The sequence below is a fragment of the Strix aluco genome, chromosome 11 (genome assembly GCF_031877795.1).
Source record: "Strix aluco isolate bStrAlu1 chromosome 11, bStrAlu1.hap1, whole genome shotgun sequence".
Taxonomy (NCBI): domain Eukaryota; kingdom Metazoa; phylum Chordata; class Aves; order Strigiformes; family Strigidae; genus Strix; species Strix aluco.
The window spans coordinates 18,486,076-18,511,040 of record NC_133941.1 but is presented as its reverse complement, the minus strand read 5'-3'; the positions used below and the strand labels follow the sequence as shown (position 1 = coordinate 18,511,040).

The window sequence follows — 24,965 nt, the reverse complement described above, 5'->3', positions numbered from 1 at the left end:
TTAGTAGAAAGATTTCAGGGCAGAGGAATATAGTGCACCTTTTTATAACTGCACCATCCACGAACAATGGGGTTTGAGACAGTTATGTATCTCGCTTATAAAATGTGAAGATAAAATTGCAGTAGGATAGTTTGAGCAAGTTAGAGGAATCACCTGTTAGCCCTAGGCTGAATGTGCTACTACAGAACAAAGAACCCACATACCACTTTCGGCCTGAAAGGAGGGTCCACCTCCCTCTTCTCTAGCGCCATCCAGTTGATGGTTTTGAAGAAAGGATGGTCCCTGATATTCCCAGTGACCCCAAGTCGTCTCGTTGGATCCCTTTCGAAGAGCTGCAAGAGAAGATACCTGGTAAAGCCTTATGCCTGCCCAAAAGGTAGGTGGCAGTGGAAGAATAATGGGTATACTGCTAAAAGAACACAAGTTGCTAACAGCAAACAGACCATTAGTAATTAATCAGACCTGGCTTCCCCTTTGTAAAAGTAATTTGCTTGCTGATAAACAGCAGCTCCTTTTAAAAGCCTAGATTGGCCCCTCCCCAGACAAACACAGTACTGTGACCCACCACACCCGTCCTACCTTCTCTAATATATCTTTCGATTCCTTGGTAATCCAGCGTGGGTAGTGAGGGATGTCCACTCGGATTGACTCAAACAATTCATCTTCATCATCCCCGTGGAAAGGGGATTGGCCAATAAGCATCTCGTACAGCAGGACCCCAAATGACCACCAGTCCACAGAGAATGTGTACCGCAAACCTTGCAGGATCTTGTTCCACAGAAGTGCAGAGGAAGAAATACAAGTAATTAGTAAAAGGCAGCAATATATACCAAAGACCAGAGGAGGCATTTTAACAGAGAATCTTTAATAACTTGGGGTATTTAGAGGGGAAAAAAAAATCCAGGTATTTGACAAATATTTGACACTGATGCACATCTGTAGTTTCATCCTTGGCTGCTGTTGGTGGAAACATGGACAGGTCAGTGGACAGGTCTTTGCTCTCATTCAGAAATTTTCTCCATTGACTTTAAATAACCGTATACTTAGAAAACATCTTCTCTAGTTTCTTTACAAGATGAAGGGGGAAGCAAGTAGCAATGAAAAGTAGATTACTGCCAAACAGACTGACACCATTTATAGTTTTAACAGTTAACTACCTCATTTGAACTACTTTGAAAATCAGGTAAAAAAACCCACTATGAACACAGGGAGTTTAACTTAGTGAGATTCCCCTTAGAAGCTGCTTTTGCTTTGAATTTTGGTTGGTTGCATGGGCGCAAGCCTCTTCACCATCTGAAGCGCACAAAGATTCATTTTGCAGGAGCTCCATGTGTATGCTAGCTATAAAGGCGTAAGGGAAAACTAGCTGTTCAAAATCTGAACATTTTAACATTTCAAAACCACGTTTTTTAGAACGAGTAGCTATAGAGTATTTACAAGTCTGAAGTGCCTTCTATAGAGAACTCAGATTTAATGTGCGTTTATTCTGTGCTCATTAGACTTTAATGTTTCTGAACTATTGCTCTACAAAGGGATGATTAATCACAATGGGCATTCTAACATCAGTGTATTAAATCATCCCTGCGTACGTGGCAGTGACATACTGACCTCAGGAGCAATGTAGTCTGGGGTCCCACAGAAAGTGCTCGCTTTGTTCTCACCAACAACGTTTTCTTTGCACATTCCAAAATCAGCTATTTTGATGTGGCCTTCTTTATCAAGCATCACATTGTCCAGTTTTAGGTCTCTGCAAAGAGTGTTTGGGAGAAAAGTTATGTACAAGCAAGTCATTTTTGTATGCAGATACATGCAGTTTTGTCACTGCTAAATACCTACCGTATATCATACAAAGAGGCTTTTCAAGAAAATAATCATCCATCAACACAATACATACAAAATAGTACTTTGAGGGCAGTAGGGAGAAGGGAAGAATTCTCTCTTGTCAGAGTAAATAAGAGGCTGAGGTGTATATATAGCATGTGACCTTATAATCCTCAACATTTGCCTTCTGATCCAAAAAGCACATCCAGTGCTGTTGCTTCTGGAGGGAGGCACAAATTAATGCCCCACCAGCTGACACAGTGCTACACCAGCTCCGTAGCTCAAAAGAAGGACTGTTGGATCCTTAGAGCATTTGGCAGGACCATGAATGTTTGAAGCCTGCCCAACTTTTAATAGTACCTGTGACTTGTTCGTAGTTACAGCACAAGGGGGTTCATGGGTTGTGGCCATGGTCTCTGAAGTGCCCTATTCATGTCTTGTTTTCAAAATAACACTATTCAATCAAGTAAGAGGTTTTTAACAACAGTTTCCAAAAGCTACATTCCCTCCCTTTGACTGTGTTGCATTTTTTGTCCATCTGGCTGCAAAAGCACATACCAAGGAGGGCAGGCTGAACAGAAACTGAACAGCCCTTCTACTTACCAAGACAGACTTGAATAGAGCAGATAATTTTACATGAGAACAGGGCAGTCTTTTCTCCTTGGTAGGTAAAGTTTCCAGTATCGACTCCTTGCACTGCTCAGATGGTGAGCTGTAGCTCGAACCAAGAGTCCCTGATCTAATGCAACACGCCATAAATCCTTCCATGTTTGGGCATCAGCTGCTGTTCACCTGAGTAAATTGAATATATTTGAGATGGGGAATACTCATGGTAACCTCAGGCACTGTGCTTCCCTAGCTACAACAAGTTCTAATGTCTTTTGTATGGATGTGCACTTAGATGCAATGCCTACCTAAACTGCTCCAGTCAGATTCTGTGACTATACTGGTAATCATCTTGTGTGAGACGGGGGGAAAAAAAAAAGTACCTTTGGTTTTGCTGGTGTCTTGTTGGAAAATGGTACCCTTTCTCTGAAAATACTTCACACTCTGAAATCTCCCTCCAGGACTATTCTAATATAACGTAGGGAAATTTAACAACAAGCCTAAAAATGCTCTAGAAAATCTGGGATGGAAGGATTTTGTGCTGATGACAACATATCCTGGAGTTTGATCCTCTCCTGTATAGAAACCTGCAGAGGGCAGTGGGAATACAGTTGGGTACATTAAGTACCATCCTGGGTTATGGCTGTCTTCTTTGAGGGGTGGATAGGCTTTTAAGAATCATCCTTCTTCACCAAGGAGGTTTCCTGTAATGTTCATCCTCTTTACAAACACTTTGTGTGAAATAGCAGTCTCTAACTTCAGAAAATTGCTTTAAAGGATGGATGCTCCAACAGACGATTCCTGTTTCTATAAAGGAAAACGGACAATACCAGATGTTTTGGGGCACATTTGCCTAAGTTACCTTGTGTAACTTGCTCCTAAGCATGCAGCCGTTACCCTTCATACCTGTTTGTTACAGAGGTAAGAGCTGCCTGAGCAAGTGGTTACCAAACAGTGCTTTAGAGCTGGGGGTGGGGTGAAAAGGCTGAAGAAAGGAAATTGAGAGGAAAACTACATTAAAAAAAAACCCCTTCTGATTGCTTGTAGCATGGGTATTTATAATGAGAAGCAGCTGATGGGGATCTGGCCCCTGATGTTTGAACCTGGTGAGGCAGAAGCATGAGTGCTGTGGTTTCATACAGAAGGCGAAGGCAGACAACTTTCACCTCGGTGGTTTTCACAAGGCCAGTAGGAATTGATAGCCTTAAGGACCCTCTCCCTTGCCTCCAAACTAAATAGACTCACAATTTGAAGGCAGTGTTTAAAAATAACTGAAACAAAACCACTTTTGTGTAATGTAAATAACATTCCGTCATTCTGGTTGCCAAGGAAAAGACACACAGATATAGATTCATCTCAGGCATGTTAATGCCCTTGGAATAACATCAGATCTCTGACAGGCAGCTTTTACTTGTTCCATCAATCAGTAATTCAGAGATGCATGAAATGCTAAGACAACTCACAGGTCCCACACTGGAGCTAGTTGGTACTCACCTATAAATAATGCCTTTGCTGTGAAGAAACTGTAGCCCACATAAAATTTCAGCTCCATAAAACCTGTAAAGACCAAAACATCTTTTAATCAACCTTGCTCAGTTAAAACACAGTCAATGCAGCTGGCCAAAAGAGCCTCTTTTCATGGAGTGAGAAGTATTGTACACTTCTTTCAATACTAATATACCTGTATTTATATAGCTGGATGCTGTGATGTGCCAGTTAATCCCTTCACCACACATCTGTAGTATCTAATGCCAAACAGTAGAGGGGACACGACAGCAACTTGCCTTAATGTTTCCTTCCACTGCCATTAGGGGACACTGTCCCTTTTCTACTCTTTTAACTGTCCTTGTACGTTTTTAGTGATACGCACATGCCTTTTCAAAGACAGCTACTGGGAGCTCAGTACTTGCTTTAGGAGGGACCAGGCACTAACAGCTAAGTTAGAAGTGGACCTCCCCTATCTCCCTCTGCCCCTGGCCTGCTGCAGGATACAGACTGAAAAGTAACATTGCTTCAGGGGCATTCTCCTCAAAAAAAGAAGTGATAATCTAGAGGACATGAAGGAAAACGGTAAAAGAATGCTCCCCCCCCACTCGAAGGGTATTAAAAGTTTTTTTTTATTTTTAATTGAACAAACAGAAAACTATTTTCACTTCTGTATAGCAGAATGAATACTGACCCAAACTTCAGAAACAGGTATGGAGGATGGCAGGAGAGGCTGCCAGCTGCACAGATGTTTGCTGGAATGCAGGTAAGCTGGAGGGGCTTTGCCCAGACTTTTGCTGGGGAGAGTGGGAAGGGAGCTTGCCCTGACCTATAAAGCCTCTTGTTAGGCCAGACCCCTTGATCTGATCCCATCCCATCAGTTTCCTTAGCACAGCAGACAGTAACACAAGTAATTGTCCAATCTGGTTATACAATAGCTCTGGTGCTTACAGGTAGATCCACTGCCCTGCACTGTTACTTCTAAGGTCTTGTGAGCATCTATTCAATGATACAATTAAAACCCTCATGCTTTTGGGTAAGAAAGGTAGAAACTGACCTAAAACTAAAAAATGATGATAGGTAAAGTAACAATAACATTTTTGCATCTTGTAAGTCTTCAGCTCCAGTGATCTTTAAGCCATAGGTAACTGACACAATTGCACTTGCTGAACAAAGTGCTTACCCATTTTATTAGTATCTTGTGGAACGTGCAAGTTATCCTTCTGTACTCTCATGTCAATTTAGCAATACTAGTAAAATAAGTGTTGGGATTGTTTTATCATGTTGTTTTCCAATTTTTCCATCCAAATACTGTCCTAAGGGACACTGAAGCTGTACCTTTTGCTTTTCATTGCTGGCTCATGTTGCAGTTTACTTAGCATCTCTAGGTACAAGCATTCCTTAAAGTAAAACATCACATATGCTACATAAATTAAGAAAACCTAACTCCACACATCATTAAGTGAGCTTCTTCATTGTATTAAACCAGTGCCTTGAAATACCTTTTCAATCATCAGCCACTGAAATGTGAGTGAAAGACTGCAGGTAAGTAGCGCAGAACTAGAAGCAGTAAAACCAGAGATGAAAATCATTCACAGTGACAGGGACTGAAGGGTTGTGGACTTACGTTGCTCTGTAAAGATCAAAACGCCCCTTGTCTTGTATGTGGAACATCAGGTCTCCCCCATTCAGGAACTCCATAACAAAGAACAGATGATCCTGTTTGCAAACAACCAGAGAATGGAAAAATTACTGATGCTATTGCAAGCACATATGACATATCGAAGTGCCTACTGGGGACCAAGCAGCCACTTTCTTCCTCTCCTGAAGTATTTCTCTATTTCATGCACCCCTAAGAATGTATGAAGCTCCTACAGATTGGAGTAGCCTGGTCTTGTAAAGCTTAATAGCTGATCTTGCAGTCTGCAGGTTTCTATACTTAATAAAAATATACATTTAAATAGACATACTGACTTCTACCTGTGACTGTTATCTTTTTTTCCCCTCACTGAGGGTAAAGCTAAGATCAAGGACTTAAACTGCCTCTTATTCCAGACTGCATTCCAGACTGCTGGTCTCATTCTGTTCTCATCAATGTATGTGGGGGTCATACTCATATTTACTTTCCACAAGGCCCGTGAACTACTGCACAGAGCACAAGAAAATGAAATTTAATTCTTGCATCCCTAGTTACTTTCACTTGCCTGCTGGTAACAGCATCCATTAAAAGGTACATCTGTTGGGCTGCTGTTGCCATTGGGCTTTTTCTTACCTTTGTCTGAAACGTGCAGTAAAGATGTGTGAGAAATGGATTTTCCCATGCAAGTGCGAGGACCCGCTTTTCCACCATGGTACATTCCACATCATCGTCAATTAGCACCACATCTTTTTTCAGAGCTTTGATAGCAAAGAATTCATTCTTCCCTTTCAGCTCAGCAAGCAGAACCTACAAAAAATAAAAGATGAGATGACAGCACACGTAGGCAAGACTGTTGCTAACGGTATCAGTGAGGGAAAGCCAAAGGTGTTTTTACAGCAGGTGCAATGACAATTAAAAAACATTTAAATGGGAAAGACGAGTGAGATTTGGCAAGGTGAAATTGCTGGGCATAGAGATGAGGAGACGGGGCTCAAGGGCCACATAACAGGCACAGCAGCTTCCAGGGCAGTTTTTCTGTCAATGTCTCGTGAGTGTTATAAACAGAAGACATGTAAAGCCTGTTCCTTCATTAGAGCTGTAGTTTCACAGCGGACAGAATCTGTAGAGGTCATGCTGCTCTCCCATCTCCCCCTGCCATTGCACTGGAGCATTATGAGGCTTTTTCCATACAGTGCAACTGAAAAACTTGTACATTATGAATCTCTTTTGAGTTTAGACAAAATGCAGGCAATGAATTTCTAGTGTTGTTGACAAAGATGACTATATTCAGTTCTGTTAAAACATTATCTACCCAAATGACCTGTCTGGCTAATGGAAATAGCCCATCACATTGCAGAGATCAAGCAAGGCAGTCACCTTAAGCTCTAAAAGTTTGTCACATACCTTTCCAAAACTTCCTTTCCCTAGTACTTTATGGAAGACAAAGCTGTCTATGTTGAATTTTCTCCTGCTTGCAATTCGCGATGCTGTCTTGGCTGTGCTTCCCTCCCAGAGTTTATCGTACTCGCTGCTATCTGCTAATTGAAACAGTGAGTTTAAAGTTCAATACTGCATGACTCAGATCCCCTGCTAAGAATTAGGTACTGACATGCTATTTCAATGCATCTGCTGCTGGAATACTGGAGAATCTGAACATAAGGGTCAACTCCTGTAGTTTATAACAAAGTTTAAATTACATGAGCATACTTGATAGCGTTGGATTTGAATTGAATCTGTGATTGTTTCTGATGCTGAGTTTAGGCAATACATAGGCATTATAAAAATCAAAGGCCCTAACCTTCCCCTACAACTAAGACACAGAGCATGATTTGGAGAAAAAGATACTTTACAAGCTGTTTTTCTTCTGTTAACAGAACAGGCTAGTCCCTCAGCCTAAGCAGAGAGGCCATAAAAAGATTCAATTTATGTGCAATGCTGCCTAAGAAGCATGATCATACAGGTTAATCCTGATTATATCCCTAAAATTAATAACTGTACTTTTTTTTTCTTTTTTACCTCCACCACATAGATCCGCTGGATCACTAATGAGACACTGATGATAATCAGGAGATAATATCATGTATGCCCCACAAGCTGCCCAGCACCTGTAATAACTCAGGGATGAATTACAGTGGCTGCACCCTGATTTAGTATTACACTAAACTACCCTTGTAAGTTTGTTGTGTTTTTTTTTTTTTCCCCCCCCTCTGTTCTGGCAAACCAGAACAAGTATGATAAGTAGTATCAAAATAATTTTCTTACTGGGCATTTCAACAGAATTAGTTCCATGTATGGATGAATATATAAAACCCTGTACCACTCCAAAACTACCCTTTATCTCTTATTGAGCCTGGTGATTTCCATCTGGTAAAAAGTTACTTCTTCTGTTGCATTTATTTTTGCATAAATTATCATAGGTTAGCAGTTATGAAAATAAGGCTTATACAATGCTAGATACAATATATTGCTTTAGCAATAGTAAAGAAAACCAAAACAAAACCTTACTCTGAACCTGTAAAGATAGGATTCCAGGTACTACTTAAACTTTTCAATCTCAAGTAGTATTTTGGCTACTTACATCCTAAAATAGATAGCACTTGGTCATTGGTTTTTAATGGTTTGTGAACAAATCAAGATAATTAACAACGTGCATGACGTTTCAGTAACAGGAGGGAGGGAAGCGTGTTGTATGCGCGTGTCTGGTTAGCAAGGCATCCTCCAGTTCCGTCACGGGGAACTGAGCTGCAGTAAGTAAAGCAAGCATTTTGCAGAAAGGTGGGTATGCTCATGGACTAAAAGGTATTTGTCAAAAGGTATATAAGCATTTTGTGTGTCCAGGAGAAGGTAAAAAGGAGTTGTGGGTTTTTTTTGGTTTTGGGGTTGTTTTGGTTTTGTTTTTGTTTTTTTTTTTTTTTACCAGTGCATATTAAAAAAAATTGTCTAACATAAGGCAAGAATGAATAACTACTGAAATTGTTAGCTTGTGTAGGCTGGTAGGTAAATAGCTAAATTAAAACATTGTAGCTTTTCTCACCTGTTGTATCTCCTCCTGGAGCTCTAGGTTTCTTATCAAAATCTTGATAAATACCAACACTTTCTACAGATCCAGAATCGGACCTTCGTGTAGATTTCTGAGGAGGGAAACACTTGAAATTATATTTGTGCTATTATTTTAAGAAATACTTATAACAACAGCCGTTAAAAGTAACATGATGGCAGTACAAACTTTTCTTTTTAATTATTAACTCCTAGTACATATCTTTTCTCAAGAAGTCTGGTTCATAGACTGTTTAGCCACATTCTTTACAGCTTCAGATCAGCCAATTGCTTTACTTCCTTCACTGCAAGAAAATAAGTCATTGAAATTCCTGAACAGTCTATGTTGTTACTGTTCATTGCAAAATTATCAAAGGTATAATGGTTTGAATCCACAGTGGGAAGAATTTAGACTGTTGGAAAATGTCCCCTTGGACATATGTTCATTTGGAAGAGGAGATGGGAATCACTGTCATAGTGGACATGCTGAAGTCGTATCTGTGTGTGACATCTGTCTTTAGCACATGGAGACAAATTTTATATATGGAAGATCCCAGAGATTACTAATGAAAAGATCAAGCTTTTCTGTGTCATGAAAGAGCTGGCACAAGAGCTCTCACTGCTTTCAAAGTAAATATCCTGTGAAAGCTTAGGAACACTCAGCTCAGAGGAAATACTGCTGGCTTTTGTGACATATTTTCCTGTTTTAATTTCAGACCTCGTGTCTGAATCTTTATTTGCAAGTCAGAAGTTAACCACAAGAGACAGTTATGCTGCAGCAGGAGATGAACAATGTAAACTATAGGGCGAGTGCTAATTCCAGAGGAGTTTTCTGTGTTTATATATCAGATTAATAAAAATTGAGAATATCTGATATATTTCTTCTTATTATTTAATTTTAGCATTCAAGTGGAATTCTAAAGTTGAAGCATGGAAAAACAGACTAGTATTATGATACTACTGTTTATACAATAAAACAGAAAGGGAGAGAATACCTTGGCATCACAGAAGAATGAAGTTGGATTTCAGGAAACCAATTGCCCTTTTAAAGCTCTTTGTTAGGTAGGATTTCACACACCCTACCCCACCCAATTTCAACTTTAGGCTATTGACATCTTTGTTAGTCTCTTTACGGGTCAAATTAAAAAGAGAAAGCTGTTTACATTTCCTCCATTCCAAACTCAGTTCCCCATAAGAGTGATACAAAAAAGATGAAGTAAAAAACGCTCTGAAAACAATTAATTACCTGAAAAATGGCAATAAAGCATACCTGGCTAACTTGATTTAAAGCTTCAGCTAGCAACTTCTGGTTTATTCCACATAAGTTTGCCACCTTCTTCTGGCATTTATGATGCACGTTCATCCCACATTCTAAAAGAAAGGTAGGGACAGTTATACAAGCATCAGGAAAATACTGCCTGACATTGCAACGAAAAGGGCTGTTTCTCTGTGCAGTTCAGAAACCTTGTTATTATGACCAGATCGGATATGGATCTATCACTGTTAAAGATTAAAATTACAATTTTATTAACGAAGGCTACAAAAATTGTTCAAAAGGAAAAAAACTCCAATCATCATTACTTTATTCTCAAGTTCTGCTACAATGAAGATTATCTTGCCTTTCTGTGGGAGAATTATAAAAACGGTATTTACAGTGAACACTTTCAATACACTTTCAGGCACTACCTTGAGTCAGATTCACCAGATTTCACCTATTCCCAAAGCAGTAATTTTGATTATATTCAAGATTACACCTCTGCAGCATGTTTTCTGACTACATTAGCTTGGCTGAGGTGTCACACGAGCTAAGTGCCTGTTTGTGTCTCTCTAGTACAAAAGCTTTTTCAACCACATGTGGATGAGATGAATCCCATTCTATACAACATATAGAAATGCACAGTGTGTAGCAATAAGTGATCTCTAGGGGGGGGCAGAACACTGGAAAAGCATGGAGATGCCCCAGCTGCCCTCCCTCCCCCTCTGTACCTTCACATTTGAGTCCTTGTTTGACCAGCCCCCAGAGCAGGCTGCCGCAGTGGTCGCAGAAGGTAGGGCTCATGTAGTTGTAAACTTTGAAGCGATGGGGCATGTCAATGTTGAAACGTTCCTTCTGAAACTGAGGGCAGGGAGAGGGGTGAGGCACTCTACCCAAAACACAACCTGTTTCTTACAGACAACTGCTTGGATATTACAAAGCTACAACAAGGTTACCTTCAATACCCCAGTCTTAACATCCCTCATCTAGCAGTGAAAGAATCTGCCCATCAAATACTACCCACCCCCCTGCAGGGCTTTTAACTACTTTTCTTGCTTGAAAGTTTCATCCACTGCACCTTAGGTACAATCATCGGGAGAAGACAGTAAGTTGGGTTGTAGAGCCAAGCACCTCCCAAATGGACTTGGCTGCTTCTATACAAGCTTTTGTTAGTTCAGAAGTGTTTAATTACATAACTACACTCTAAATATATTGTTCCAGATCTTACCATTGTGTCCCTGCTGTTGGCTGCAGTACCAGTACACCTCCCAATGATTTTATCAATACATTTCTTATGAATAGCAGCATTGCATTCTTCAAGATATGCATAAGAAAAAAAAAAAAAAGGATTTCATCAGATATAAATACATGGGATGAGGTGTTGGCATTTCATAGCATAATGTGAAAAGTACACTCCTTTCCATCATACTATATACACCAAACACTTTCTTTTCTATCAAGATGATCTTTAAGCTGATTCCCCCCATTTTCTTTTACCATAAACTCCATTTCTAAACTAAATCTGCCTCCATTAGGCAATGCCACCAGCATCTGATAACAGGAGGACAATATTATGTTTTTGAGTCTTACCCTTTGCTATCTCCCTTCCTGTTTGGAATAATGCACAAAAATCTATGCTAAGTCAAAAGTGCTTTTCCATTCAGCTGTAAAATCCCTCAATAGTTGTAATTCATTTTAGAAAAGGTTTCACAAAAATGGGTGTCATAAATAAGTGCAACTTTTCAACAGCATTACACACTTAGGAAAAGAATAGCTAACTGTAAATCTTGATACTAAAAAACACAGGTAGGAATCATAATTAGACAGCCTTAGGTTACCATGCAAAACTGATGTTTAACATCTACTACTACCTATGGTGATGATGCACTGTACCACGCACATTTACAGATGATTTTTCAACAGTAACTATTAGATCTACAGGTTCATGTGGAAAGCAGTACAAGGTAAAAATCAACTTACGCCTACATTTGTACCCCTGCTTGTTGAGTCCCCTGAAAAACAAATGATAAAGGAAATCAAAAACATAGATTTGCTGGAATAAAAGGTGGGTGTTTTTTTTTTTATTTTTATCATGTCAACCAATCAATTCTTTGTCTATAGGCTTATTTGTTCCAGTTAATAAACAGGTCTAAATTCTGCTATTCAGAATCCTCTGTCTTGGGAAAGCAAGACTTGGAAGATAAGGTAATGTGTTTTGATAGACCAGCAAATTAGGAGGGAAACCCAGAAAAGACAAGGTTTCAACCACATGGGAAATCCTCATCTGACTTACTACAAAAATGGCATTACTATGAAAGGGATCCAGTTTCTTGCTCTCTGTGGGTCTTTACTCTGCTATCAGCCGCTTCACATCTCAAAGTTCGAGCATTATTTTCTCATATCCATCCATGTCATTCTCTTGTGAAAGAGCTGCTGTTGATTATGGGCAAGATCTCACTTGACGCTGATGGATTTTTTTGTCAATTATTTCAGTGGCAAAAATGTTCAAGTTCTATTCTTTAATGTGAAAGACACAACTATAGTTCTCCAGATCTCAATATACCTGAAGCAAGTTGTGCAGTTATTTGGCCCTTCGGGGTGGGGGAAGCTTAGTGTTTCCTTCTTACCATACAAAATCTTTGCAGACAGAGCAAAATGTAGGTTGTCCAAAGAAGGTAGCAATAAATTCATGATTTTTGATGTAGTGGATTTTGGCTTGCTTGATTGCTCCTCTCCTGTTCATAGTCACTGTCCCCTCCTCTTCCCTCATTGACTGTTTGCAGTCTAAGGGGGAAACAAGAAGATACACTTTTAATACTTAAGGGTATTACAAAGATTAATATTTGCTTCTCCAAAAGATTTGGTTTGTTTTTCTGTTTCAGACTTGTGTTTCTATTTATTTTACACTTGCATTCTGAAGACTTTCTGTCCAAGGCTGGAACACATGCACGCACTGGTTCCTAAGGTGTCTCCGTGTCCTTGTTTGCAAGCACTTTCCTCTCCTGCTCATTCAGAAGCAGCAAAGAAGCTGAGAAGCAGAAGCAGGAATGGAGAACAGTTCTGCTAGAGAAATGACAACCACAATTGTTTCTTGAAAAAAATATAATCTCCTATTACATTATATGATTTCCATGCAAGAGAAATAAATATTTCATTGGAATCAGAAGGGTCTTCTTCAGCAGAAGCCTTTTCATGCCACTGCCCTGCATGCCCTCCTGAACCAGGACTACAGCAGAAATGCAGGTGAAGTGCTGCAGGACCTCCTGAGTCACCACCAAACCATACTACTGCAAGATGGGTTTCTTCCAGGATCATTAAGCAGTGAGAACAAATGAGATTTTCAATTAGACATTTCCATTATGCTGTCTCATAACACTGATGCTATATCTGTCAATATGTCTCAGTCTCATTCCTCTCTTCTCCTAGCCCCCATGGGGTTAGGCTATATACTATAGTATATAACACTACATAATACTATAGTAATAATAGTACACACTGTAGCATATACTGTAACATCTAATACTATATTACATAGAAATTACAATAGTATTAGCGAAGAAATAAAACAAAAAAATTTCTCAGGCTCCGACTCCAAGCAGCTCATATAGGTCCTTCATTACAAGTTATAGTTACTTCCACTAAATTTCAAGGAAGCTTCCAAATTTTTCTTACAAAAAAGAGTATTTTGTGTCTCTTTCAGCCACAACTCAGACTATATATAGTCTTATTTAAACATTTTGAAAGTAATAGGTGTTTGTAACAGGGGTAACCCCATGATCACGTATTGAGAGAGATTGGGTAACCAGTAATTTAACCCTAGGACACCTTTCTGGTCCACAGAGGGACAATCCCATCCAGCAGGAAAAGAGAAAGGCTTGAATCAGCAACGAGGAGCTGGTCAACTGCTAACTGCATCAGTTCTGGCCAGCAGGTTGTGGGTTGCTCCTTAGTGCTGCGAAGTTTAGGGTAACAGGAGATTGCCTTTTGCAGGGTGGGAGTTTCCACAACAACAGAGTAAGGAAAAAGCCAGAAGAACATCTTCCCCATTGTCAATATAATTGTTTTTTATTTGCTCCATTGCACTGCTGCCTTTTATCAATATCAGTGGGAGCTTTGCTTTTTATACCGATAGAAACAGATTTGTTTCCTTTACCAAGTCACACTAACTGCAATGCACGTGCTTACTAAAAAGTTACCCAGGAGCTCTGTTTTTCTTGTTGCCAGCTGTGCTTGGTTTTTGTCATTTTATTAGCTGGCTGCCACCACTGCTACTCCAACAGACCACTGAACCAGGAATACAACCTATCATTTGATACTACTTTGAGTGTCCTGAATTAATTTATCAGTCACAGCCGACAGCAGCCAGGCTGCAGCAGCATGTACCATCAGAAAAGAAAAGACCGAGATTAAGGAAAGATTAAGCATAGTATTGCAAACAAAGATCAAAAAAAGGTCCCTGGGTTTTGCCACTAGGTATTAATGCGCTTTTCTGAGAAAGTGGCCATCTGGTTCAGAGAAAAACCCATCCTGCCTCCCCCTGAATAAAGCTCACAAGATGCACTATGACACCCTGGCACTGCGTACGCCACTGCGTTACCCCCTCCCCTCCATGAACAGGATTAATTTCTGCTGTTCAAACAGGCTACTGAGTTCACCCAACAAAAACTCCCATCAGCTGCTGCACTTCAGCTTGTCGAAGTCTGCAAACAGTACTATCTCTTTGTTTAATCCTGCTGAGCAAATACACAGACCTCACCCACTGTTCCTCAAATGCTTCAGGGAAACCACACTCTGAAATGTGTGTGCAAGGGAAACAACATTGTTGAGAGTCAGTAATACTTGATATTGTTTGCTGCATGAAAAGGATGTCTTCGTAAGGGTGATTTAAACCATAGCAGCAACAAAGCAGAGAAAGGTGTGTTGCTTTATAGCATGTATTCTGAGAAGACAGTGTGTGATGGAACAAATTAACAGACAAAAGTCCACCTCTAAAGTCTGTAACAGAAGCAAACCAACTGTTTAGTGAGGAACTAAGAGGATTCACCAGGTGAACAGGACACAGCTTCTCATACTGAAATACTTGTAGCAATTTAGCATTGTTGATACTATGTGGAAAAGCCTCTGACAGAACTTGATCAGGATATGGGAAATTGGTGTTTCCTCACTGTCTGGAACGCTGATACCAAACTTAATAGAAATATGTGAGACTGGCATCTATTTTTTGAGGGTAATTAATAAGATAATCACTTAGTTTGTACAAAGAAAGAAAAAAAAAGAAAAACCCCACTTTCCTTAAACACACTTTAACAGCGAAGAATCATTGAACACAGCAAAATTTCGAAAATCTGCATGTGAGAACACAGTGTCTTCACAACTGGCCACCTTATTAAATGCCTTTGCCAAAACCAACCAATATACCAAAGTATAGCCGAAAACACTTTTGTACGCTTCAGAAGAAGCTGAGAGGTTTGGACAGCAGCTGCAAGTCAAGTGCACCTGAAGCTGAAATGGCTCTGAAATGATAGTGCGGTTCATTTCAATTTACTATGGGCATGTTTCACAAGTTATCTTTAATGTGTAAATTACGGTCAATATGTATTGCTCCAGAAAAGTTTTAAGACCTTCAGCCAACCATGGACTCAACTGGGGAATAAAGGCTTTATTTCAAAGATGCAGAAAGAATTAACAATCGTAAGGAAGTAACTTTCCCAACAACCGTATGGATGCAGGGTGGAGATAGGGGGGAAGGAAGAAGCACAAAGGGAAAGCCTTTGCTTCCCCCTCCAAGCAAGCCAGGATTTCCACAGATCAAACACTTGTCCTGGGCAGGCACACGGTCAGAAACAGTCATGTACAAACCAGCTGAATCAGCAACTAGAATCCAGGTGACCTTTGTGGCCTGGACCTGAAATTAATCATTTTGAACCCAGCACACACCATTAAACATAATCTATTTCCCCTATTGAGAACTGTGGTTAATATTTATCACTGACACATTGTTCATATATTTCAAGGTCCCTTCTCAAAACTTGCAGCTGATCTGACAAAAGCACCCAGAACTCCTCCATGCCATATATTCATTAAGAAACCATTAAACACACCTGTGAATTGACAGTGCAGTTCTCCAGAAGCGCTGTAAACGTACCATTGTATACACTATTTAATTTCAGTGCCAGTTCTTCTGAATATTTCACAGTCCTTAAAGTCACTAACATAACATGCAACCCATAGTCTGGAAAACATTTGCTAAAACAATATTGCTAGCCTCTGCTGACCTGTAATAAACCTCAAGGTGAGATGTCAAATTGTCTCAACTGAACCTCAAAAGAAAATAACCTCCACAATAACCCTACTAGATTTTTTTAAAATAAAGAACAGAAAAATATTTACCATCTTCAGAGTTCATTTTTTATTTTACCTTGCTGATTTCACAGTTCTGTTTATGAACAGCTGAAAGATAACAGTGCTACTCTCAGAAACCGAGAACCAGGACTTCACTTCAAACAGGGACAGGCAAAACATCTTCTGAGCTAACTGGCTGCTCAAGTTGAGATTTGCCTGAAACTTCATAATAAACTATAAAACCTACTAATATTTCTATTCAGTGTTCTGCTGTTCTACTGCCTTGCACTTGGCTTTGTTTGAAAGTTAAGTGTGCCTTCAGGTCAAGAAAAATATTAATCTCACAGAGCAATCATTAAAAAGGGAAGCTTGTTGCTCACAAAGGAGACTTTCCTGGTACCAACCCTCTCAGAGGAAAACTGCTCTTTAACCTGGCCTGGGAGAGAACTGCTTTACAAATCATCTGTTCAAAAAACCAAAACAAAAACAAACAAAAAACCCCCACCCACAAACATTTACAGAAATACAAGTTTCCCAAAAGTCTACATTTTCTGTGACATGAACTTGCTATGTGAAATAATTTTGGGGTTTGGGATAATCACAACATTTCATTTACAGGCAGAGCAGTAATATTGTTATGTATTTCTCTCTCTTTTTTAACCATCTCCACCATTCTCAGTACTTGTGGATTTTACACTGCTAACATTTAAGTAGCAATACCAATAATTTGCTATTGTACAAGCCAATACTATTTGCTCTCAAAGCTGGCACATAATATCAAATCATGTATCTCAGCCCAAAGCAGTTATAATACAAGCTTTAGCACAAGCGGTCAAAACTGGTGTTACAAACTCTTAGTAGTACCTTTATGAAAAGGTATGTATACTGCATGGAATCATTTATGTGTTTCTACTGTAAGAAAAACTACAAGTATGTTATGCTCTGCTCTGTGCAGAGACTGGGACATGCACAGGACACAGACTTCTTGCCTGCTCCTCTAAATGAATGAATGAATAAATGAATGAATGAAGTCCTGCCTTGGCCACTGAGCCAGCACCTACTTTCTGCCTGACACTTAGCAGAGCCCTGAGGTGGACCACTCTGCAGCTACTTTTAACATGTTTCTACTGAACGACTCTTTCATAGGCATTAATGAATTCAGTGGTCTTTTACAAAAGTGCTAAAACAAAACACAAGTGCTTTTTAACAAGCGCTGCCTTTCAATCCAGGAGAAATAAATCCCATGTCTACACTACAGTCTTTGCAGTGCTCATACCATCTGCAGAGCTGCTGTGCTAACACAGTCTGTGCTCAGCTGCACAGAATACTTTTTTTTTTAAATTTCAGTGTTTTCATTAACACGTCTGCACAGATACCCGATAGATCATTCATTGTGGTAAAACAGAGAATAAACTGGAAAACAGGTTTTCTCCTTTCTTTTTTAAATTACATACGCACAGTAAAACCGACCTTTAAAAATACAGCATCTAAAATCAAATTTCTTGTGAACATATAAACCATATCAAATCTTCTCTGCTCTACACATTAGCTCCCTTACCAACCAAATACACTGCCAACTTTGTGTTTATGAAGTTATGACATCTGCAAATGTTTGATTTTTCTTGAAGAAAATTAAACCAGAAAATATTTTTATTAAATTCATGCAATCATAGTTCTAGATGCAGATTAAAGCAGATGCTAGGTGCCACTGAATAAACTACCACAACTGCCAAATTTCTAGAAACAGTATTTTCTCAGTCAAATGATTAAATCATAGCAACTTCCCCATTTACAATGATAAGGCCCAGTTCTGGCTTTTCAGCCCTCATCATCATTATTTACTAATAATGTGACAATCCTTCCTCAACACACCTATCCATTGAGAAACTTGTTTTAAATCTTTATTTAGACCCATACAATATGTAGACTGCGATAGTAAATCTATTATTTACCCTATTATTTTTCACAGATGCCTCAGAAAAATTCTAAAATCTCATGCTTCCCCAACACTCAACACACACAGAGAAAAACATATTCAAAATATATGCAGCGCTCTGGTTCATGTTCCTCTCTCAGAAGTCAGATACTTGAGATATCAAAAGTTCGCATGCAAATTACTCACCTTCTGATACATCTAATAGCATTTTAAGGAAAGAATTCACTAACCCTTTCTCCAGGAACCTAAAGCCAGGCAAAACAGCAATTCAGAATTCAAAAACAAGACACAAACATACTTCCAAAGCCTCTAAAGCTGCTAACACCACGCAAGACACTCAGCAGTACAGCAAGCCACCTCTGTGAGCCTGGGTTTTCTTACTTGATAAGGTCATTAACTACATTTGAATAAACAAAGATCAAGCAAACCATTAAACGTATTGCAACTCCCACCCATTAAAACTAAAGCTGCTTTACAGAATTAGAACCTAGTTTCAATACTACAACGAGAGAAGGAGGGGCAGAAAGAAAACTATATTCTGAAATGAAAATAGGGGTCAGCACCTTGTTCTCATGTTTCACACATCAGAAAAAAGCTTTTAATTTCCAGCACAAGCTTATTTTCAAGTCACAGGACAAAAGACAAAAAAGTTCTTTGACAGCTCAAAGTCAGGGCTCTGCAGTCCCTGTTTTACAGGGTCTAGAAAGAAAAACACCTCCAAGACTGGGAAGACTTTTCATATATAGCCCTAAACTAACCGCCCCAGGCCCCAGTCTGCAAAAAGAATATACAAATGAAATGTCTCAGCCTACGATGGAGAAAATTTTAATACCAGTTTATTCCACAAAAATTTTTCTCAGATAAATCTGATAAAGGAGCAATAACATGCTTACTTCTCAATACTGGTATCTACCTTCAAAGCAGAGAAAAAAGTTTTTTCTAAAGGTGGCAGAACTTTTGCTACTCAGAAGGAAGGGTTGAAAAACAACAGCTTTAGTTTGCAAAACAAGCCAAAGAAAGAATTAGTCACTTTCGCAAAGTGCTTGGAGATTTTCAAACAAAAGGTAGCACCTATAGCTCAAAGATACTAATGGTAGCAATACCTTCAAATAAACTAGGGAACAACTGAAATACCAGTTTCAGAATAAGCCTTTTTTAGTATTTTAGAAACACAGCTACCATACCATTCTGCCTGGAAAGGCATGTCACAGAAAAAACAAGATGGTATGTGCATAGGAAGGAATGTGAGCTGTCTCTGAGCTTTCAGCTATTAACTAAGGGTTTTAGCAATGTGAAGAATGGAAGTTAATACAAACATCCCTGTAACCACCCTGTAACCACACTAACCAGCTTCTCTGCTCTAACAATGGTAACTGCTAATTTAACTAGAGAAAGCATTTACAGCACTGCAGTGATGAGCCAAAAATCAATCAGTGTTTGCCTGTTTAGCAATATACGGGTAGTGACATAAGGGAGGTCTATAATTTTGAGGATTAATACGTTAAAACGTATTTGTTTGATGTGAACACTGCAGATATCAGATGGAGTGACTTTCCTTTGCAAAACATGGGTGTATAAATGTCTTGAAAGGGAGTTTCCACTGCCTCTCTGGTTTGGTTACCAAAAAGGTATTGGTAAGTAATTTCCTAGAAAACAGAAGGTAAATAGGAAGCTGTTGCAAAGTATAAGGTCTAACAAGAGCATTAACAAATAAATCTTAACTTGCCAGATAAAGTATGATTGCATGACTTAATGATCTGTTTGGTATTTAGACTTCATCCACTACCATCTGCAATCCCTAATAACGGCAATGAAAAGAATTGCAAGAACATTGTATCTATTTTTAAATTATTCTGATCAATAGCTAATTACAATTATTTTAGTACTTAGAGCACACATGTATATTACCTTCCTGCTAACAGCTAATAGCAGATTATGGAAGGTTTTCACTTCATCTTCTATGGAAGGTTTTCACAGGTCATCTTTACTGTTCCTCATGTCTGTGTTGAGAGGAGGAAATATGCTTCAGCCTCATCAAATAAGCAACTGAGAGCACTGAAGTTGGTTTTGTATAGTTTTGGTTGAGAAACTTTTATGATTCCTGGACAAATGGATTTGTGTAGGTCTCATTAAGTAGTTTCTCATCACACCACCGCCCCATGAAACTGTCTTGCACTGGAAAGTCAAGACAAGTTTCCTAATATAATGGCTCACAACAGTTTGAATGCAAACCAGAATGAGAGCTTCTGATCTTCAGAGAAATGCTCTTCCTTACAAGCTCTTCAGTGTCACACAATTTTTTGAAATTTTGCTTTAAATTTTCATAAAAGACACCAAAATAATGAGTGTATAGGCTGTTCCTTTGCCATTGCAAAGATAAAATGTCGACTCTGAAATGTCATGTATTGAACACCACATTCTATCTTTAGTTGCTTTTCTAGTAACTGCTACACAGATTGCACATATGCTACAAAAATGTATGGTACCTTCAGAATTAGCTTGTTCTATGAGAGTGGAACTATGTTCCTTATATATATCGGGGGGGGGGGAAGCCAACAGCAATGCTTTAAAACTTACTGCTTACTCTTTCCGCTTATTATTTACAAACACATGGATTAAACCATGTAAGACCGATAGGCTAATATGGCAGACCAGTTTAGTTCCCAAGAAATAACTTTTTGGGTTTTGTGACTTCTAGTATGGGAAAGCTTTAACCACTAGCTAGGCAAGTTGTGAGGCTTACATCATTTCCTTTACAAAAGCACTCCACAGATACACAAAACCCTGCCAAAATATTTGTTTTTATTACTGTACTTAAAGCTTCCCCTCTCATAATTAACTATCTTCTCTTACATCCTAGTTTCTTCTTCAAATAGCATGTGTAGATTACTGACATATACAGGTTGTTCACTTTTTAAACTGATATAGCAGAACATTGACTACATTTGCATTTTAACACTTAAACATTCACTCATTGCTACAATCAGTTTCCATGATTAGTGACTATGACATCTGAATCCCAGGAAACTCAGACCTAGTTATCCAATCCACAAAAAAAGTTTCCCACATAAGCTAAAAAAAGACATTTAACTTCTTTGCACCTAAAAAGAAACTGATAATATCTTTTCTATCACATCAAAACATGAGGACAGACATATTAAAGACCCAAAAGTGGCTAAATGCAACGGCAACACAGGGCACAAAGGTATTTAGACATGAACAACTGCAGCCATAACTCCACATAACAAAAAAACCCTACAGAATAAATTCATAAAATCAGAAAATTCTACTCAGTACACCAGGTGATTTTTTTTTTTTTAACTACATACTGTGTTCTACAAAAGGAATGTGAAAAAAAAATTTACATAACTGACTGAAAATAAGCAGTGGACATTACCTGCATCTTCCAAAAAATACTGCACAGCCATCAGCACCTTGCCCTGAGGTTGTAGGTCAAGCTGTTGAAAGAAAGATACCAACAGTGAAGTATGCAGTTGACTGAAACCCTCAGGAATTTAAACAGCTCTTACTAGGGAATCAAAGTATAATATTCAATAACTACTGGATTACAACCCTCTTCCATATCTCACTGCTGCAGCTGAACCAGGGGCTTTTAGGCTATTGCTTTTACTAGCGTGCTGCATTTCTTTGATGTCTACTCAAAAGTTCAGCACAATCAAAGTTCACATTGTTTCTCTATGTCCCTTTCCCATGTTTTGCAAAGAAGTTTGTTGGCTTCTGTTTTTACTATTAGCAAACTCAATTTGCACAGGAACCCAGTTTTAAAAGAAAAAGTCTATACAATCCTTCATATGTTTATTGAGAGAACAAACCATAGAGATATCAAATACTGTTGCCTGTAATCAGAAAAACAGTGGTATCATCAAAATTTATTTTACTTTCGCCCTCAAACCATCACACATGGTTTCTGTGACAAATTTTGCAGACCAACAAAAACAAATGCCTTTTAAGCCAATAACTGAGGTCACTTCCTGCGCTCAGAAAGTAGCCCCTCATTCTGAAACTGCTGTCTTCACAAAAGGAAAGAAGCCATTAAGCATGAAAGAGTCTGATTCAGACTTCACTCTGCTAGAGTGAAGTATCCCTGGGCTAACAGTAAATAGAATGCAGGAGGGGAAAAAAAGAAAAGAAAACCACAACCACAGTAGATACAACTGTGAGCGTATCCCCACAAATCCCATTACCCTACTGGGATAATGACTAAGATTTCATCTTTAAGGCAATGTCTGACACTGAAAAACATTTGCCCAACAAAGCTTACAGAAGGCAAAGACCTCAGTTAAAGTTACTACTGACAGCCTGTCTCTCCGTACACAAAAATAAGCTTATAGGCTATGGTAAGCAAACTAGTGTCTCTTTGCTGGGCACAATGGTGTGTCCAAGTCATGACTGAAGTCATACCGAGGAAGTTTAATGCTGATGACATCTGTGTGGTACCTGTTCTACAGATAATAAGCAAAGCATTTCAGACCACGGAATTGGCTATAACTGATCACAAGAACTAAAATGGATCTCTATTAGTTTTAACGGCTCTTCTCTCGGAATCCAAGTTAAGGTGTGGAAAAAAAAAAAGTGTATGATTTCAGAATGTAACAGGTGAATACAAACCAGGGAGATCCTACCAACCCAGCAAAATCTGTAAGCCCCTTCAAGATCAAGCACCCCTTTAAGAAAGGTTTTTTCCAAGATCTGCTTGGTGAGATAGTTAGATTTGCACATACTCTGAGCAAAATCCTGCCATTTACAGCAGAAGTGGGCTTAAGGAAGAATAGGAGGGTTTTTATAAAAGTATTTCCATACTAAGCTAAGCAACAACTGGATACTCCCTCCTTCTCAGGTCCAGCATTCAGGAAAAGCATTCCTGTATCTGAGAAGAAAGATCATGTATCCATCCCCTACCAAGGAAAGGCCAGCATTGACAATTGTGTGAGAAATGAGATGCTCATCAAATTGGAGGTAACCAGGAACTATCCGTTACTACCTGCTCATCCTGCTTTAGCCCACCCAATGAAAAGGTCTTCTCCTGCAGGGTTCACGTTCTGGGCAAGTTCAGCAATACTCCAGTCCAGAACGCTTTGAATACAAGACTATGTGTGAGATTTTTAAGGAGACCTGCTCACATTTAGCAAATATTTCCTTAGCAGTACCTGTACTCCAAATACAGAGATGGGCAGTTCCTGTATCAGCAAATACATGTAGTTTCTGGGCAAGCTGCCTGGAGCACAGCTTTACATGAAACTGGATAACAGGCAAGTCTATTTATAGCACCTATCCACCTAGCTAGACAGCTCCCACCCAACTTATAGGATATCCTGATACTCCTCTCTGAAGCTTATTTCTGCATTTGGAGAAATGTTGAATAATCAGGATGCTTATTAGAGTTGCTTCAAGATTTTAGATAGTTCTCTGTGACAATAATGCCTCATCACATTCTCATAACCATTTTTGTTGGATCAGGATCTCAGCAACTTCAGTTGGGTCTGAAAGTTGAAAAAGAAGCTAGAGAATAGAATTTTTTAAGTATGACATAATTAAACCCTTAATTCATTAAAATTCTTTGCAATACATCAACTAAATGAATGAAACATGTTTGGCATTTCAGAAAACTGGGCTCGGGGTTTTGATCATCCCTGCCTTTATCACTTTCCCCTCTCTCTAGACATACAAAATAAAAGATATTTTATATTTTTAATTTGCTGTTTATTTGAGGTTTACAGTGCTAACTGAAATTCACTCACATACAATTATTTAAAAGTTGTTGTTTTGGGTTTATGTAGTTCAACAACTAGTAACAACTGCTGACATTTAGACTAAATGTATATTTCTAAATTTAAAACTACATTAAACCCTAACTTCACCTTCCCTGTTACATTTCCAAGACCGATACTCAGAATTGTATTCAGTATGATACAGGAGCAAATGCCATACCCCTTGACTTCACGTACAAACAATTGTTTGGGGTGCGGGGGCAAGAGAAGATATCATGATAACAAAAATGGAGAATAAAGGATCCCCATTATAGCAACATCAAGCCAACTAAAATTTGTTGTAAAAATAAATAAATAAAATCAGAAATTCTAAGTTGAAATGCCTTGGAATAAGCTTCACCCTTCTTTTTCTCTGGATGAATTACAATGATCAGTTCCAATTTAAACATCTACCAGTTGCTATAAAAACTGCTAGGCTTTACAAAATAGGCACTCAATGTGTTATATGCCATTATTTCAAACACTAATGCCATAGATTTTATTATCAATTTCTTGAACTTTGATTGTACATTATCTGCTTCAAAAATGCTGCTAAAACAGTTGTCTTACAAACCCTGCAACACATGCTAAAGAGATTGAACACTCATAGTTTAAAAGGCATAAGGCATCCGTTCAGCTTGAAAGAAACATAACCAAGTCAGCAAGTTTAAGGAATTAATCTTCTTCCTTACCCAGAATTCTGCCTTGCCGTTGCCTTTCTTGCACCGCTCCGCCAGCACTGACACACCTATAGTCACTTCAGATAATGGCTCTTCTGCTGCCTTCATAAGAACAATCTGAATCACCCGTCCTTCATAAATGTGGGCGTCAAAAGTTGATTTCCATTCTGGATACATGGTAGGCTTCTTCTGAATGAGTGTTTTTCCTCTGTCTGAAAGTCAGAAAAAAAAAAAAAAAGGACAGAAACTGTAAAATCAAAACTGTAAAAACAAAAGAGAATCCTTGTACTGAAACCAAAAGCAGACTTACTACTTCTTGCACTGTGGTCGGGACAAAGTTTAAATACTCAGTTCAAACATGACTTGGAAGGCAAAGCTCACCCTGACAAACAGGGCA

At 38.9% G+C, this 24,965-nt stretch overlaps 1 protein-coding gene across 4 annotated transcripts in view; it reads right to left on the bottom strand.

The window, feature by feature from the left end:
• The window catches only part of PRKCD (protein kinase C delta), a 67,181-nt gene that overhangs the window by 1,599 nt on the left and 40,617 nt on the right, over window positions 1-24,965 (bottom strand). For 3 of the 4 annotated variants that reach the window (XM_074836428.1, XM_074836427.1, XM_074836429.1), the window contains 15 exons: window positions 24,581-24,780; window positions 21,518-21,578; window positions 12,470-12,626; window positions 11,823-11,854; window positions 11,071-11,156; window positions 10,574-10,703; window positions 9,858-9,958; window positions 8,586-8,682; window positions 6,956-7,089; window positions 6,185-6,358; window positions 5,540-5,631; window positions 3,922-3,984; window positions 1,609-1,747; window positions 580-768; window positions 204-332 (listed from right to left, as the gene is read on the bottom strand). In XM_074836428.1, coding sequence (XP_074692529.1) covers window positions 204-332; window positions 580-768; window positions 1,609-1,747; window positions 3,922-3,984; window positions 5,540-5,631; window positions 6,185-6,358; window positions 6,956-7,089; window positions 8,586-8,682; window positions 9,858-9,958; window positions 10,574-10,703; window positions 11,071-11,156; window positions 11,823-11,854; window positions 12,470-12,626; window positions 21,518-21,578; window positions 24,581-24,780 — 1,784 coding nt within the window. The remainder of the gene's footprint in view (window positions 1-203; window positions 333-579; window positions 769-1,608; window positions 1,748-3,921; window positions 3,985-5,539; window positions 5,632-6,184; window positions 6,359-6,955; window positions 7,090-8,585; window positions 8,683-9,857; window positions 9,959-10,573; window positions 10,704-11,070; window positions 11,157-11,822; window positions 11,855-12,469; window positions 12,627-21,517; window positions 21,579-24,580; window positions 24,781-24,965) is intronic. The other variant, XM_074836430.1, reaches the window with a different exon arrangement.